General features: G+C 37.0%; 1 protein-coding gene across 1 annotated transcript; it reads right to left on the bottom strand.

Moving 5' to 3' along the window:
• Positions 1-348: 348 nt before the first annotated feature.
• On the bottom strand, positions 349-10,544 carry LOC116300339 (serine/threonine-protein kinase dyf-5). The gene is made up of 12 exons (XM_031709199.2): positions 10,018-10,544; positions 9,802-9,856; positions 8,698-8,819; positions 8,404-8,483; positions 7,743-7,875; positions 7,473-7,644; positions 7,340-7,399; positions 6,380-6,817; positions 3,178-3,218; positions 2,166-2,455; positions 1,537-1,675; positions 349-935 (listed from the first exon to the last, which is right to left on the bottom strand). The coding sequence occupies exons 1-12, from the start codon at positions 10,116-10,118 to the stop codon at positions 905-907; spliced, it is 1,662 nt and encodes a 553-aa protein (XP_031565059.1). The 5' UTR covers positions 10,119-10,544; the 3' UTR covers positions 349-904.
• Positions 10,545-12,678: the final 2,134 nt, after the last annotated feature.

Here is a 12,678-nt window from a genome sequence, read left to right on the forward strand (position 1 = left end):
GTAGAAGCCATGGATGTAGATGCGCATAGATGTAGCGCACGGATCAAGCTAGTTATCAGCGCGACTACATTAAACAACATCCATAACAGCGGATCAGTGTAACATCTTCACACGATACTAAACGGAGCAAGAGGTGTAGTATAGAAATCTGGCGAAGTCGATAATTTACCCCTACTTATTGAGCATTCTGTTAAATAGTCCGTCTTTTCTCCGCCAATGATACCTAGTCGAAGGGTTTCCCCCCAGCTTGGGCGCGTAGGGTGAAGGGGCGCATCTAAGACAGGGAAAACCCACCTCGACTGAGTCTGGATCGAAAAGAAAATTATAAAATAATCGACTAAGACCAACTTGAAACTCCTAGACTAAATTAGCTATTTATTTTAGTTTTTGAGTACAACGTATTTACAAAAGTTGAGTCGAAAGGAGATCCCCTTCGTTTATTCGATCTAAAAAAGTAACATAAGATGAAGAGGTTTTCTTAAAAAAAACTACAGATTGTCTGCTACTCTTATGTATCCTTTTTCTTTTATTATTTAAAAGAAAAATGCTTAATTAAATTAAATACATAAATAGAATTTTATAATTTATTCCTTCTTAGGGTTAAATTATGGAAGACATGCGATGCCAATAAAACGATTAAAATTAATGATACACATTTTTTTGGATTAAAACACTTATAGTACCACGATATAGTAGGCATATCGACCATGATAATCATTAAAAATTCAAAATACATTGAACTATTTACAACATATCCCCGTCTAGGGGAGGGTAGTGGCTAAATGTCACGTATGGGAATTTTTTGGGGAGGGGTATGTAAGTGTGTGTGTGTGTGTGTGGATTGTCAATGTGATTATCGTCGCTCAAAGGAAAGTTCTATATTGTGTTTTTCGTGGAGAAATGCTCAGAAATTACCAGTCTTTCCTCCACCATATCTATAAAGAGACAGGAAATCAACATCAGGTAAATTGAAAGTACTTATGTGCATCCATAGAATCAACAGCGGCCACCTCGATTCTCTATTCTTGAGTGAAGGGTTTTTTTGGGTGGGTCCCTTCCCTGAACCTAACCTGCTAAATTGCCCTATTTCACTATGACGTCACATCAAAAAAACCTATTGTTTAAACGCAAAGGATCATGGTCGCCGGAGGGGGTCAAATCAACGCAAATTCACCGAAAATTGTTCTAAAACCCGTATCAATCCACGAAGAGAAGTAGAATAGCCAGCAAACGCTCATAATATTTTTTAGTACATATTAACACATATGATATCTGAAAACCAGGCCATTTTAGATTAAACTGTTTCGCTAGGAGCAAATTGTGTTGAATTTTCTATTGGATTTGGCGATTCTATTCCCCACATAAACAAGCAGTGACGTCATAGTGAAATAGGGCAATTCCAATTCGATTTGTGAGTTAGCCGTGCCCGACTTTGATCAGACCAGAGGTTGTTTCAGGAGACTTCTTACTCTATTCGGCAGACACGTCTATTTCTCGTCAAGTGTTGATACTATATGCTGTTTTATAATTACTTACTTTAGGCTCCAGTCTGTTCTTCCATGCACGGCTCCATATCTTGGGACCTGGTTTCTAGTGGTTGCGCCAGGGGGCTGGTAAATAGATGTGCCGCTTGGCTGTTTGGTCAGCGGTGGTTTCCAAGTGGCTCCGCTTATACCTTTTATGGAAGACAACAAATCGGTTGGGAACGTAGGGTTACATAATCTAAATGTGGCATCAATCTTCGCAGGGAGAATAAGGGAATCTTGAAGGTAAGAGAATGAAGATTTTTTCTCCCAACCAATGAAATGAAACAGCGTTACCTCGCGCCAATTACACAGGAAACAGGAAACGCATAAAAGACGGGAACAGTAAAAAAAAAAATGGCGTCTCGCCAGAATTTAAATTTAGGAGCTTCAAGTAAACTGAGTGAAAGGATATAAGAATATATATATATATACTTATATAAGGATAAATATTTTCAGGAATAGAAATATGTTTTATTCGTGGGAAAGGGATTGTGAATAGTCACCCCTCCCTCCTATCCCGCCACCCCTGGAACCGCTCTTAGATATGTGCGTATAGTATACATTATAATAATTGTCTATAACAGCTACCATGTAGAACAGCTCTTTGTGCCCGATCAACAAGTTAGCAAGTCATCTTACCTCCACCCAATATTCCAGAGGGCCTCGTCGTCGCTCCACCTCCGAACGAAGGGATATAGCTCCCACCACCACCACCTGCTCCTATACCACCGCTGATCCCGAATGAAGACTTCCTACTGGTCGTGGTTCCACCATGTGCTTGCTGGCCGCCTACATTTTGACCAACTTTATGAAGTGGAACAGTCGTGGTTGACTGACCCGGGAAGTAGCGTGCTTGTTTTAGATAATGCTGCTTTGCGCTTGGCGGAGTTTTCCGTGAGATTCCAGAACCTTTGTTATCGAATATAGCACTGTGGATAAGAACAACAGAGAAGGAGTTTAGGTATCTAGTAGATAGACCTCTTCGGGTTGGGGTAACGTTTTCCCATTTCAGACCACGTGTCATTCCCTTGAGAATAAGATTATTTGTTTGAGCTGTATCCATATTCATGTGTCTTCTCATGTGCAACCGAGCGCAAGCCTTAAATAAAGAAATGATACTCTAGGGAATGACATGTGGTCTGAAATGGGAATACATTACGTCACAGCCGAAGAGGTCTATTGCCCCCTGAAGCTGTCAACTCACACGCTAACCACTCTGATAAAACAAGAACACGAAAAAGTATTTGATTCTATTCACAGCAGCGCTCTGTCTCGTCTCGGTCCCGCGCGCTTCTGTCACTGTTGTCATTCCCTCACCCCTTCCCCCTTGGTAGCTTTTGTAATTACTACTATTATGTCAGGGTGGTTACCCTTTGGTCAACTTAAGCATGCGTGCACATCTAATGCTAGTGCTCTGTGGTCTTGAGTTTGATCCTCTTTTCCATAGAATCTTTTTTTCGCGCCCGCCATAATTAGCATAGCCTGTGTAGCGGGGTTGTGAGTAGAGAGGATAAGAGGGACGGGGGAGCGGAGGTCTCTCTCTCCCTCTTCCTCTTCATCCCCCCAGTCCCCCCTGCCCTTTATCATGAAAGAATCGATGAAACGAATAAAGCATTATCACGATTAATTCTTTTTCAATGATATTCTGTACCTCGTGATCGACTCTTTCGTCTCGGTTCTATTTATTGGAGGCTGAAACAAAACAAAAAAATAATTATTGTTGAAAACTCGGTTTTCCCATTGCTTTAAATTTAGCTAGTTGGTAGGTTTCCCTCACAATGCCTTCTACTATACTAGGATATTTAGAATTTGCAGGGGAAAACGACCCTGAACAAATGTTGAATGTTTACCGGCCATGAGAGGAATAAGCAATATGTTTCACATTGTCAAAACCGAGGGAAAAGATCTTGACGTATCAAATATCGTGCTACGAGTGCTTAAAAAAGGAATAGAGAGTATGTCCAAGGAGAAATTCATCGTAACAAACAGATGGAAATAATGCGACGTTTACAATCGCGAAATATCAAGATAGTGAAAACAAAAAAGAAATGAAATAAACAAAAATCTTGTTTTCATGAAAAATGAGAAAAATGAAAGAAAATCGAGAAAAAACGATTAGTCAGAATTAGAGAATGGGGCCAGGGAAGGTAAAAAAGACGAAATATTCCAACGAACTTCAAGTAGGATTAAATTAGATTTAATCATTGATAAGATACACAAGAAAGAAAGCAAGAAAAAAAGGAAGAAAGAAAGAGAAATGAAATGAAGAAATTGAAGAAAGCAAGAAAAAAGAAAAGAAATGAAGAATGACAGAAAAAAGAAAAAAGGAATATATGAAAGAAAAAAGAAATGTGATGCATAAATAAAAGAACAAAAAAAAAAAAAAAAAAAAAAAAAAAAAAAAAAAGAAATGAAAGAAAAAGGAAGAAAAAATCAATGAATGAATAAAAAAAATTCTTCCTCTCGGAACATCAATAACCTTGAATGATTTCAGTCCTTGAAAGACTGAAAGTAAACAAACGTCACATATTCAACTGAACTAATCTTTGTACGAAATATTGAAACACCTGCCCGATTTACCCGAATTACCTGCTTTATAGTTTCATTAAAAAGCAAAAATAATGGCTACACTGTTAAAGAATCGTTCTCTTTAGTAAATGGGAACCGTATTGTATAAAGTCGACAGGTTTGCGCTGCTGATTATAATCAAAATGGCGCCTTAAGTTTATGACTAATGCATTAATATTCTCCAAGAAATTAATCCTATACGATTTAGTATTTTTGAAAATTATGGTTAGCGACAAGAATAGTAAACAGCTGTAGAAGAGGTAAAAAAAAATCGTTGTTTTCTAAGCTTTAGTAGGTTTGAGACCGCTTGTTTATAGACAGCTTTTTTCGAAAAAAGGAATGGACTGCCAAACAACGAAAAAGGAAAAAAAATAGTTCCCCCAGAGATGACAAATGCAGCAACATAAATTCCTGATTTAAAAAAAATTAAATATAATGATTGAATTTCTTAGTTAAATATAATGATGACAAATAAACTAATCTAAAAAGTTTATTTTCAGTAAAAAAGCGTCCAAAAATAGCGGACTTAGTCTCCTCAAAAATTAACTAATGCAATATTTTTGGAAATAAGAAAAAAAATAAGGCGCGTTTAGGTGAGACGCGAACGAAGTCAATTCAACAAGTCAAAAAAGGTTGATTATTATCAGTTATTCATTATTATTATTTTGACAGTTTTTGGTAGATTAATATCAGTAAACTTACAATGAACCAAGGTCTGGGTACAGGAGGAGAAGGACAGGAGAACGACGTAAAATTCTGTTGTTTTTTGTCATCATCTTCGGATAATCGACGAAAATTAGCCGCAAACATCTTAAATTAAAAATAGTCTCGAAGAGCACAGCTCTGTGTGTTTGCTGGATTAGCTTGATAAAAAGTGTTGTAGGTTTTGAATAAAACATAAAAATATATTAAATAGTGTCAGATTTCGCGCCTTTCCTTGGTTACCGATTGACAGAGTCAGTAGGTATTATCTCTAGATCTGTGCATGTATCTTTTAGTTATTCACGGTTATTTTCATAAATATTCCTATTAATGTCAAAAGTTAATGACACGAACATAAAAGAAACAGAATGAGACCATTTCAACGAGATATTTCCAGCTTCGAATTTCAATTTTAAACTTCAACAAAAAAAGTTTATCAATTTTACTTCCGTCTCCAGAGATAATTTGCATTTTAATATCATTTTCTCATTTGCTATATGCAAAAAAGTTACGTATAATTTTTGAAAAAATGAAATTACGAAAAAGAAAGAATATATAGTTTCTGTATTTTTGAATTGATAGTTTTAGCTATTTGCTTCTCTCTAGGGGAAAGTCTTTTTACGAAGTATACAATGATTACGTCAAGGTTTTTAAAGGCCGACTTCGTAGGTAGGTGTGGGAAACGCAACCTAGCTTGACTCTCAAATGGCTTTCGTATTAGCTAATCATAAAGCCTTAACGTCGCAAACTGACCAATCACAGAGCTTGAACTCGGAAGCCATTTAAGTGGCCAAGAACCGTATCTTTTTCACTACGAGAACGAAAATAGAGGGCGTTCGTTTTATTTATGTTATACGTTGATATTTATATTTTAATCCATAAAGAGGCGGAATAAATGACACTTATTTATGCATCTTGAAAAAAAACTTTGCATCACAAAGCCTTGGTTAGGATAAAATAAGCATTTTGGTCATTTACTAACAGTGGTCGATCCGACAAGCTCGCTCCAGGATTCAAAGACTGAAACTGAACAAGATGCTATCTACTCACTCGGGCTAAATTTAGAATTGTACAAAGATGGTGTTTTTACCAAAACCATAATGTCACTCGCTCAAAAAAATTTTTTTCCTTATTTAATTTTTTATGCTATTCTTTTCCCTTATTTTCTTTTCTAAGAATCTCCAGACTCCGCTAGCCAAATACCAGGACCTCAAACTTAACTTTATGCAAATCCCCATCCATCCCGCCATCCCATCTTCACTTATTTTCCCTCCTCTCAGTTCACTCATTGGTGCCTTTTCCTGCTCCTGCGCCCAGCCATTCATCTGGTTTTTTCCTACATTATAGTCCAAATACTTTACAGCCTTTGCGATAATGGTTTGAATGAAATACCGTTTTCACTCAGTCACACGTAAAGTTAAAGTAAGGTAAAATTCAGTGTTTACTGGCGCCAATTAACATTTTGTTGCAGAAATAGAAACAATTCAGAATTAAGGACATCAAAACTCCTTTTCACTGTCAGAAGTTATATATATGTTTTAAAAAGGCTGCAAACATATTTTAACGAGTTTTTTGAACATTACCTGTTTGCGTTGAGCCGACGTCTTCTGTTCGATTTCGTTCAATATTGACTCGAACTCGTCTGTGCTGTCCTTGACGCCGACACCACCTTTAGGGCCACCCTCCCATCGCTTTCTTCCACTTTGATAACTTTGTAAAGGAACCTTAGCAACTGGTTGGCTTTGTCCGCTATAAGTGTGCTTCCCATCTTCTTCAAGTACTCTTTTTCCTGATGGTTTGTCGGAGAACTGACCGTAAGCGCTGTTTTCCTTAGTTTTATTCTCTGTGAACGTTTTTGACTGTAATGGTTTGGGAAGATTCTGACCAACTTGGAAGTATGGATATCTGAGTGCTTGTGCTGCTGTTGGCCGTTTTTTAGGGTCCCACATCATTAAGTCACGCATTAACTGCAATGCCTCGGGGCTGGCGTTTGGAATAAGCTGCTTGAGCGGTGTTTGAACCTAAATGGAATAGGACGATCTTAGAGATGAATGGGACTAATTTAAGAGTATTTATTCGTATGTACTTTGATGCAAATGATATTAACACCATCTCAGTATCCTCGCCATCATCTTCATCATCGCCATCATCTTAGCATTTACCATTATTATCATCAACATTCATCATTCAACATCATGATCATGATCATCATCACCATAATTCAACACTATCTCCAACATCATCATGATTATTTATTATCATCATCATTCATAATTATCATCAGAATCATCATTATCATCACTATCATTATCATCCTTAAAAACCAGGTATTTTCAAAACTAAAAGAAAGATAAGGACTGATGAAAATTGAATTCCAGCTTAAATAAACATCCTGCTCTGAGCTCATTTCTTTTCCATCATTAAAATTTTATGAGCAAATTTGCATCTGTCTTGCACCCTGGAAATCTAAGCTAGTCCCTTAAATATTTCATTCTTTCATCCTCTACTAATTCTAGTATCCAACACTATTTGAAAACTCTTACCATTTGTGGAAACTTGAAATTCATTGCAGCTGCGAGTTTGTGACCCTCTGGCCATTCCTCCTACAAAAACGAATAGACAAAATTTATAGTAACTGCAGCCAGATGCGAACAATTATTTCTGACATTTTGTTACCTTAGAGGGTGTCCCAAGAATTGATGTGACTTTAAAGATCTCATCAACTTCACTGCTGCCAGGAAACAATGGCCTGAGAGTGTAAAGCTCTGCCATAATGCATCCTATTGCCCACATGTCAATAGGTGAGCTGTAACCCGTTGATCGGAGAAGCACCTCTGGTGCTCTGTACCTGATATAAACATCACATTTGTTTTATTAGTTTAAACATGAAAGGTTAAATGATATGGGTCTAAAAATGATGGGAAAGCAGTAAGGTTCAATCATTACCATCTTGTTGAGACATAATCAGTGTACGGAGGTCTTGATCTGATTTCTCTTGCAAGGCCAAAATCAGCTATTTTTACTAAGTCATTACCAGAGCACAGTAGGTTTTCGGGTTTCATATCACGATGGAAAAATCCTAAAAATGAGATTTTTTAAAGCATTATAATGAGTTGAGTAAAGCTAGTCTTATCGCTTGAACTTTACAAGCTTGGTGATCAAGATAATTTGTTTAATAAATGGATAGATACTAAGGCAGGGAGGTTCATTATGATCAGCAAGGGCTTAAATAAATAAATAATGCTTGCAAAGCACTGTAGATAACTATAGGTTATGCAAAGCATTGTGTGAAGTATTGCTGGATTTCATTATGAGACCAAGTTCTGTTAGCAAGGAAGAATTCACCACCTTCCATTGACTGTTTTAATGACCATGTACAAAGCATTTAATCAAGGCGCTTCAAGCTAGTTCCAAAGGATTATTCCAATTTGGACCTTACCACCTGGAAAGTTCTGAATTTAGTGAAAACTTATGAAAACTAGTGAAACAAGGCAAACATAGTAGCAAAGCATTGTGGGTAATTAATTATACCATAAAGCATTGTGGATAATCCATCTATTCCCTTACCCTTGCTGGGTAGGGATTGAGTGAGTGACGCATATCTTACCATGTTTGTGTATAAATGCTAGTCCTTGTAATATTTGGTAGATAACATTTCTTATGGCTGACTCTGGAAGCAACTTGTCTCTGTTTATCAAACCAATAAATAAAAATTTTCAAAATAAAAATAATATCAATGATGATGATGATTTAATATAATGATAATAATATTGATAATACTACTAATAATAATAGAAAAAGTGGCAGGATACAGAAAACCAAATGATTTTTTGCATACCTCATTAATTGAGTATATTAACATATTTTTTACTATGGGTATGCAAATAAGTAATTCACTTACCTATTTTTCATCATTTGATATAAATTTTCTTTCATGTATTCAAACACAAAGTAAAGATGATCATTTTCTCTAATTACTTCCTTCAATTTCACAACGTTAGCATGGTTTAGCTTTCTTAGAGACTGAAAATGAGGAAAATTAATAAGATGCAACATTAATTTAGTTCTGCAGACATTATATTGGCTTACAAATAACTATCTAAAAACTCAAATCTAATATGGATTCATGTACACTTATTTCAATAAAGTTAGTCACCAAAAAAACCTAGAAAGCTGAGATCACTGAGGATCATGGGAAACTTTTAATATCAAACAAGTAAAGCTTTTGATACAATTTGCAGCTTGAGGATGCTCAGAAGAGGTGAGATTGTAAATGGTAAAAGATCTAAAATCCATCAACAGTTATTCAAGTGGTTGAAACACGTAAAATGTAACTACCCATAATCCTTGTTGGTCTCAGCTTTGTAGCTTTTCAGGCGACTAACTTTATTGAAATAAGTGTATACATCTAAGATTTACTAGCCCGTATTAGTTTACTAACTATTTCATGGGTTATGTAGGACCACTCTCAGAAGAAAATTTATTTTTCCTCTTTGTATATACATTTGTTCTAAGTGACCAACAGGACTTAAAATAACAGCGGGCCATAGGACAATGTCTGTCCAGAAATGGAACTTGTCTGGTCAAATCTTGACTTGCCAGTCATTTTGACCAGTAAAGTTGAACCAGAAGTAAGGTATGACGGAACTAAAACTAACTTGGCTTGTAATGACCTTCTGTTATTTTAAGCCCTGGACTGGCCATCCTTATATGAAAGGACTGCATATAGTTTGTATCCCGATGTATCATATTGTTTTAACAATGTATTCAAGTAAAAAAAAATAATGCAAAAAGAGCTTTTCTATATGTGTATACCTGGTATTAATAATGATTGTACAAGAATAAGAAAAGTTTACCAATGTATGATAATTAATTTTTTTGTTGACAAATAATTAGCGAAAGATTATAAAATACACAAAGAAATTTTTTTTACTTTTAGAAAGCAGATTTAGCACTGAGATTGTTATGGCTAAATCATTTAGGTATATTACTATCCTTTACATACCTTAACTTCTCTCAGATTCAGGCATTCTTCCCAGGAGTAAAACTTCTTTTTCATTCTAACAAAACAAACACCAAATCTTAATATTTTCACAGCCAAAATAAGTTTGAAACAATATAATTAACACGTTCTCTATTGAAACAGGTATTAGAGACTTAATTCATTTTTATAAACTGAATAAAATTCTTCATCAAGGATGTCTAAAATTATGTTACTTACTTTTTGATAGCTACAGTTTCACCGGTTTCTTGGTTCTTGGCCAGCACGACTGAGCCATAAGTACCGTCTCCAAGTTGTTTGATGCTCTGGTAACGATGCATTTTGTGAAGAAGAAGAAGATCGGGGAATTCAATTATATCAAACGATCTCAATTAAGATGCCTTGTTTCTTGGTTTTGCATTCTGTCAATCCATATTAATATCTGAAGTATGATCTCTGAAGTATAAAAAGCACTTCGTTTGGAAAAACTGAACAGAATCTCTTCTTTTTCCTTGTTATAATGCCATAAATCCACTTTCACTTCTGCTATACAAACAACTCCTTCGCCTTTAGTTCGCAACGTTCTGCGATGATCTGAAGTTTTGTTTTAGCTCTTTCTCGACAAAATACACTTCCTTTGCCTTCCTAAATACTTGATTTATCGATATCCCTTGACTCGACCGTGATCGGATGTATTTTTATATCGCTACAATATCATAACAAACTACACTCTTTTCCTCGCTTCAAGTGATTTATCTCCTTCCAACTAAAACTAGCCCATAATGCCCTGCAAAGTATAGTGTTGCCTAGCAACAACCCATACATTGGAAGTTGTCACAAACAAATTACTCTAGTGACGTCATTGGCAGCTGCCCCTCGAATATTCTATCATTTGAAATATTGTTGAATTTATCATCTCGTATAGATTATATTTTCTTGAAATTTCCTTCGTTCATTATGAGTAAAGAATATGTAAAGTTTTCCACGTTTGTGAGTGGGAAAGGGCAAACCGTCAATACATGGTCATAGGTATTAATCAGTAGTATAGGGAATGGGGGTTCCAGCGCAATCTCAACACGGGCAAGACCCGCGTCAAAAATCCACCTACGGAAACAACCCACTCCAAGTGTGGTTGGGGGCAACAGCGCAAATATGTTAGTCTATATATGGAGTGCGAAGATTGTAAAGAGTTTGTTTATGATTTCTGTGTAAAGTGCTTGAAACCCAAGTTTGTACCTTCTAAGCCAAATAAGTATATTTGTTGTGGTAAGAAAATGCAAATAGAAGACGACACGTCAGCGCAGTGTTACGAATGTGGTAAGAATATTCGTAATGCCGTACCAAATGCTACCAAAGAGCAATATTACGCCAATGGAGGTCGTAAGAAGACCCCATACAAGAGAATAAAATACTTTAGGGACTGGATGAGTCATATCCAAGGTTTACATCCGATATATTTAAGCGACGAAGTAAAGAAGAAAATCATAGACCACTTAGAAGAGCCAACCCCACAAAGTCTACGGAAAACGTTGAAAAAATTAAAGCTAGGGAAATATTACAAAGCTATTCCCTATCTTTTGTCTGAAATTACCGGTAAGTCTATTCCCGAGGTTTCTGATATGACAAAAGCCGAGTGGATGTTTTGTCGGCTGAATAAGGATATTCCTTATTATCCTGATGTAATTTACGAAATATTTTACAAAATAGACCCCAACCACCCCCTGTTAGGATGGATTCCGAGAAAATAAAGATGCAAAACTGGCGTTTATTTTGCCAGAAACCCCACTGGGGAATGCATCGCGCAGAACACCAAGCTATCCCCAGTGGGGTTTTTTGCATTTTGGGCTTACGGGGCTTATTTCATCCCGCGCCAGAGGCCCTCTAGTACGTACACATATATCTTTCTTACGACCCACCAGAGGGTGAACTCCAGACAGCGTCCCGAGACACCCCCTGACTTTTCCAACTTTTCCTCACGAAACCCCCCATCGCGGGGTTGAATCGCACTTTCTACCCCTCCCCCCACGGTTGCTGTGAGTGTGGGGAGGCTTTTTTTTTTTTCCACTCACAGCAACCGGTCCAAATGCGTCTACAGCGAGGCTCGAACTCGGGACTTTAGGCCTCCCCAGCTCCAAAGTCCCACGATCACGAGCGAACGCCAGACACATCTGGACGCTTATGTATGTGAAAATTATTATATTTAATCTGCATAATTTCTAGACTGACGTTCGATATGTAAATAGAATCCCGTCACGCTCTTTTCGAAGCAGATGTTTACTGAGCAAGCTTTCTTTGAAGCTCTTCTTTCGCTTCTTGATAGATCTTTTTGCGAGATTCCTCGGAAAGATCTCTTACGACTGTTTTTTTATTCCTTATGTCCGTCTTTAATTTCTCGTACTTTTCCTCTTCGGCTAAGATAAGCGAGAATTCTACGTCGTCTATCTTTCTGTCACGCAAAGCCTTTGAGACAAGGTCAGTGATCGTATTTACTTTAGCCCTTGACAGAGCTATTGTCGTGTCGTGTTTTGATATTTTGCTTGACAACTGTTTCATAATGCCCGTAGCAACAGCCGAAATAATACCACAGGCTGCCCCAACGCTAGCCAAAGGAACTCCAACGATTATTCCCGGTCCAGTAAGCGAAGTAGCAACGCCAGAGCCTGTTAACGCCACGGACATGGAGCCGGAAGTTATCGCGATTTTATGTAATATGCTTCGGGCTCTAGCATACTTTTTCCTGACCTCCTCATAGTGCTTCGTTTGACCCTCTAAGTAAGCGAGGATTAGATTTGCCTTATTCAAGCGGAAGTTCTCGGCATTCAATTCATTGGGTTTTGTAGGTAAATCAGGATAGAGTGGAGGCGCTGATGGTATAACGTCCATTATATATACTAATGTACG

This window comes from Actinia tenebrosa, unplaced genomic scaffold (assembly GCF_029948245.1).
Source record: "Actinia tenebrosa isolate PJP-AT-01 unplaced genomic scaffold, QUT_ActTen_1.0 PGA_scaffold1__47_contigs__length_23844297, whole genome shotgun sequence".
NCBI lineage: Eukaryota > Metazoa > Cnidaria > Anthozoa > Actiniaria > Actiniidae > Actinia > Actinia tenebrosa.

Bases quoted from the DNA above. Each gene is read 5' to 3' on its own strand.
- LOC116300339 (XM_031709199.2), bottom strand. From the start codon at position 10,118: ATGCATCGTTACCAGAGCATCAAACAACTTGGAGACGGTACTTATGGC. The intron at 6,818-7,339 runs GTAAGAGTTTTC...TATTCCATTTAG, and splicing joins ATTTCAAGTTTCCACAAATG to GTTCAAACACCGCTCAAGCA. The intron at 1,676-2,165 runs GTAAGATGACTT...CTTCCATAAAAG, and splicing joins CTCTGGAATATTGGGTGGAG to GTATAAGCGGAGCCACTTGG.